We start from the raw sequence: 5000 nt of genomic DNA on the forward strand, positions 1-5000 counted from the left end.
TATCAGATGACCTCACAGATGTGTATCAGGTATCAGATGACCTCACAGATGTGTATCAGGTATCAGATGACCTCACAGATGTGTATCAGGTATCAGATGACCTCACACAGTAGATGTATTGTGTTCTCAGCTTTGTACAAACAGTGTAGTTTAACATTATTAAAGCTTCCTCTGGTTTTCTCTCCAGTGTGCAGTCCGGTTTACAGAGCGGAGGAAACCCGACCAGGTCAAACATTTACATTTCTTATTGGCGTGATGTCATTGGGTCAGTTTGAAGTGTTTCGTCCAATCAGACGTCTGCTTGGTTTGTGTGTTACGAGCTCATTTCATCTTCTTCTCGGTCTCTCGTCTCCAGCTACTCGTGCCGAGCTCTGCTGGTTCATTATTACAACACCAACGAGAGTCTGGGGGAAGCTGCCGTGTCCGCCAGGCTGTCGGGCAGTGAGGGGCTCATGGGGGCCGGCCTGCAGGTCCACGAGGCCTCCACTGATGTCTCTCTGATAGGTTAGGATCTAGTATCTGTCTGTCTCTTTGGGGACATCTTCTTCAGATGCTCGTGGTTTCTTTGATTCCGTCTCGTTGTCGTTTCACTGACTTCTGTTTCTCTTCTTCTGACAGAAAACTGTCCGGAGGAGAATCCGCTCCACTACCGCTGGCCCGAGAGCAGACCCACCGTCACCCGGTACCTGCCCTGCTTCCCCAACAAGGACCAGAGCACCTCCAGGACCTGGTAACACACACACACACACACACACACACACTGAGCTGCAGCCATTCAGGCGTGTTTGAGTGTTTGTTCTTCACCAGCTCCTCGTCTTCACTCAGCCGGTACGGTGATGAATCTGTTGACACGATGTCACGACTTCATCCACACAAACGTTTCTGCTTTCTTTATCCTGTGACGATGAACTGAATATCTTCTTTTCTCACATTGTTTAGAGCAACAATAGAACCAATAGAACAATAGAACCACGACCAGAGCATCGTTAGTCTGATCCTGTTTCTCTCAGACAAAAGATCAGCAATCAAATAAACGGGACGAAATACTCTCATGACATCTCTTCTTTAGTTTCCATGTTCTGTTCATCAGTTCATCAGTTCATCTGTTCATCAGTTCATCAGTTCATCAGTTCAGTTGAAAGTGACCACATCTCTATTGTATTGTTCTCTGTATTGTGTTCTACTGAGGAGCAAAGCCATCAGAAGAGCTCAGACTAGAATCTGTCATCAGCAGGTACACGTTGTACTTCAGTAGAAGTACAAGTACCACACTCTGGAAATACTCAGAAAGTGACCGTACAGAAGTATTATCAGATAGCGTAGACGAACGTAGAAGTGAATCGATGTGGAGAGCAAAGTACTCCATCACAGTATCTCATTCAGTATACGATGTAGTACTTTATGTTTAAAGTAACTATAAGTGATGAATACATGTAGTGCAGTAGAAAGTACCAAAGGGGAAGTACTCAAGTAAAGTACAAGTATTTGTAGGCTAAACTTAAGTACAATACTTGAGTAAATGTACTCGGTTACTTTCCACCAGCATGACAGCGAAGAGGTTGTGGGTTTGAATCCCTCCTCAGATCTTCTCACACGTGTTCCTCCTCTCTGCCTCAGTCTCATCAGCCCTCACAACCTCTCCTCCTATTGGTCGGCTGCAGACGTCAACAACTGCACCGACATCGACACCATCGAGGTGTCCGCAGGTACGCTGAGCCAACAACCAATCAGAGCCTCCGACTGAGCCTCACATGTCTTTGATACGTAAACACGTCACAGTGAATAAAATACCAAATATGATACACACAGTAAATACAGACGAGGAAGATTTATTATTTCATTTGCAGTTTGAGAATAAAGAAGAAATATTGAAAATAAATGTGAAACTGAAAATACAGTCGAGACGTCAAGAACAACGTAGAAATGTTAAGAATTATTTAGAAATGTTGAAAATAAATTACAAATGTAGAGAATAAAGAGGCAATGTTAAAAATAAAGTAGAAATATAAATAAATCTGAATAATCTCTTGTTTCTTCAGAGAATGCAGCTGAGGTGGCGGTGCAGCTCGCCGTCATCACCAACAACGAGCTGTCCAATGAGGAGGTGGGAGCCGTCGCTCTGAACCGACTTCCTGTGAGGAAGAGCGTCGCTGAACTCTTCATCTTCTCCTCTTCTTCCTCCTCAGGTGTCTAAAGTGGTGACGAAGGTGAAGCAGCTGGTGAACGTGGCGAAGATCAACAGCACGCTGGCGTCCACCGTCGTCACCATCATCTCCAACGTGATGAGCAGCTCGGAGACGGCGCTCGCTGCCACCGCCGAGAAGTACGGTGCACTCTACTGTACTCTACTGTACTCTACTGTACTCTGCTGTACTCTACTGTACTCTACTGTACTCTACTGTACTCTGCTGTACTCTACTGTATACTCTACTGTACTCTACTGTATACTCTACTGTACTCTACTGTACTCTACTGTATACTCTACTGTACTCTACTGTATACTCTACTGTACTCTACTGTACTCTACTGTACTCTACTGTACTCTGCTGTATACTCTACTGTACTCTACTGTATACTCTACTGTACTCTACTGTATACTCTACTGTACTCTGCTGTATACTCTACTGTACTCTACTGTATACTCTACTGTACTCTACTGTATACTCTACTGTACTCTACTGTATACTCTACTGTACTCTACTGTAGTGTACTGTATACTCTACTGTACTCTACTGTAGTCTCCTGTAGTCTACTGTATCTTCCCCTTCAGATTCACTGTATCTCTATATTCACTCAAAGTCTTGGCTCCTCCCCCTCAGAGCTCTGAAGACAGTTGATGAGTTGGTTCAGAAGATCGAGTTCGAGGGTTCGTCCATCAGCATCACCTCCAGACACCTGGCTGTGGGGATCTCCACCCTCAACACCTCCATGTTCAACGGGACGACCTTCAGCGCCTTCATACCTGCAAACACCACCGACCCACAGGTAACCCCACCCACTCACAGGTAACCCCACCCACACACAGGTAACCCCACCCACACACAGGTAACCCCACCCACTCACAGGTAACTCCACCCACACACAGGTAACCCCACCCACTCACAGGTAACCCCACCCACTCACAGGTAACTCCACCCACACACAGGTAACTCCACCCACACACAGGTAACTCCACCCACACACAGGTAACCCCACCCACACACAGGTAACCCCACCCACACACAGGTAACTCCACCCACACACAGGTAACTCCACCCACACACAGGTAACTCCACCCACACACAGGTAACCCCACCCACACACAGGTAACCCCACCCACAGAGAGGTAACTCCACCCACACACAGGTAACTCCACCCACACACAGGTAACCCCACCCACACACAGGTAACCCCACCCACAGAGAGGTAACTCCACCCACACACAGGTAACCCCACCCACAGAGAGGTAACCCGAACCACTCACAGGTAACTCCACCCACACACAGGTAACTCCACCCACACACAGGTAACCCCACCCACACACAGGTAACCCCACCCACACACAGGTAACTCCACCCACACACAGGTAACCCCACCCACACACAGGTAACTCCACCCACACACAGGTAACTCCACCCACACACAGGTAACTCCACCCACACACAGGTAACCCCACCCACAGAGAGGTAACGCCACCCACACACAGGTAACCCCACCCACAGAGAGGTAACCCGAACCACTCACAGGTAACTCCACCCACACACAGGTAACCCCACACAGGTAACCCCACCCACAGACAGGTAACTCCACCCACACACAGGTAACTCCACCCACAGATGGGTAAGCTCGCCCACTCACAGGTAGCACACTCTTCCTTTCCTCCCCCTCTCCCCCCCTCAGATTGATTTCCAGTCAGAGAGGACTCACCCTTTAGCTCAGGTGAGTCTTCCAGCGTCTCTACTGTCCGGTGTGTCCCTGACTGAAGAAGACCGATCGTCTCTGTCCAGAATCAACTTCATGTTCTTCAGCAGCACAAACCTTTTCCAGGTGAGAATCATCCATAAAGACCCATAAACATCCATAAACACCCATAAACACCCATAAACACCCATAAACACCCATAAACAGCGATCAATAACCAGCAGTGATGGTTGATGAACCGTCTGCTTGCAGAAGGAGCAGGACGGCCGCTCGTTGAACAGCTTCGTGGTGGCGAGCAGCGTTGGGAACCTGACCATCAGAGACCTGAAGGACCCGGTGGAGATCCAGATCGCTCACCTCTCTGAACACCTACAGGTGAAGCACACACACACACACACACACACACGTGTGTGTTGTTGTGTGTCCTATAGAGGGGTCATGTGATCACATTGTTGTGTTGTCGTCTTTCATGCAGTTTATTTAAAAAAACATATATTCTCTTTTCATTTTGGGACTTTTAGTTTTTGTGTATTAACTTTTTAATTTTTCAATTTTCAATTTTTATTGTTTTTTTAATTTATTTCTATTCTTTTTCTCGTCCTTTTATTCTTTTGTAATATTTTCTATTTTAATTTGCTTTTTTTGAGGTAGGATTATGTTTGGAATTGTATTATTTTATTGTTTTATTGTTTTTGCTTCATTTGTCCTTTTTTTTAAATACCTGTTATTCATCTGTTTCTTTTTTTTTTATTGTGAAGCACTTTAAACTTTATTTCACAGTGGAATAAATCATGTCTTCTCTCCTGACAGACTCACCTGATTCCGGTCTGCATGTTCTGGGACTTCAGCATGAACAGTGAGTTAAAGGTCATCTCTAGAGGTCGTGTGTAGCCGGTACTCCGGTGATGGCGCTGTGTGGTAATACCTCTGTGCTGCCACCAGGTGGGGCTGGAGGCTGGAACGGAGACGGCTGCAGAGCCTCCGCAGAATCCACCAGCAACAGGACCGTCTGTCTGTGTGACCACCTGACTCACTTCGGCATCCTCATGGTACTTATTACTCAGAACATCAAACCAAATCTACAAACTACATTCTTTGAG

General features: G+C 46.6%; 1 protein-coding gene across 1 annotated transcript in view; it reads left to right on the plus strand.

Annotated features, from left to right (window-relative positions):
- The window catches only part of adgrg6 (adhesion G protein-coupled receptor G6), a gene marked incomplete at its 5' end in the record, with an annotated part of 26392 nt that overhangs the window by 8464 nt on the left and 12928 nt on the right, over positions 1–5000 (plus strand). Inside the window, 11 exons of the mRNA XM_079180759.1 lie at positions 7–89; positions 356–504; positions 619–730; positions 1618–1706; positions 2040–2104; positions 2187–2323; positions 2820–2985; positions 3880–4026; positions 4153–4275; positions 4711–4756; positions 4843–4949. Of these exons, the coding sequence (XP_079036885.1) occupies positions 7–89; positions 356–504; positions 619–730; positions 1618–1706; positions 2040–2104; positions 2187–2323; positions 2820–2985; positions 3880–4026; positions 4153–4275; positions 4711–4756; positions 4843–4949 (1224 nt within the window). The remainder of the gene's footprint in view (positions 1–6; positions 90–355; positions 505–618; positions 731–1617; positions 1707–2039; positions 2105–2186; positions 2324–2819; positions 2986–3879; positions 4027–4152; positions 4276–4710; positions 4757–4842; positions 4950–5000) is intronic.

The sequence above is a fragment of the Pholis gunnellus genome (assembly GCF_910591455.1).
Source record: "Pholis gunnellus genome assembly, chromosome: 19".
Taxonomy (NCBI): Eukaryota; Metazoa; Chordata; class Actinopteri; order Perciformes; family Pholidae; genus Pholis; species Pholis gunnellus.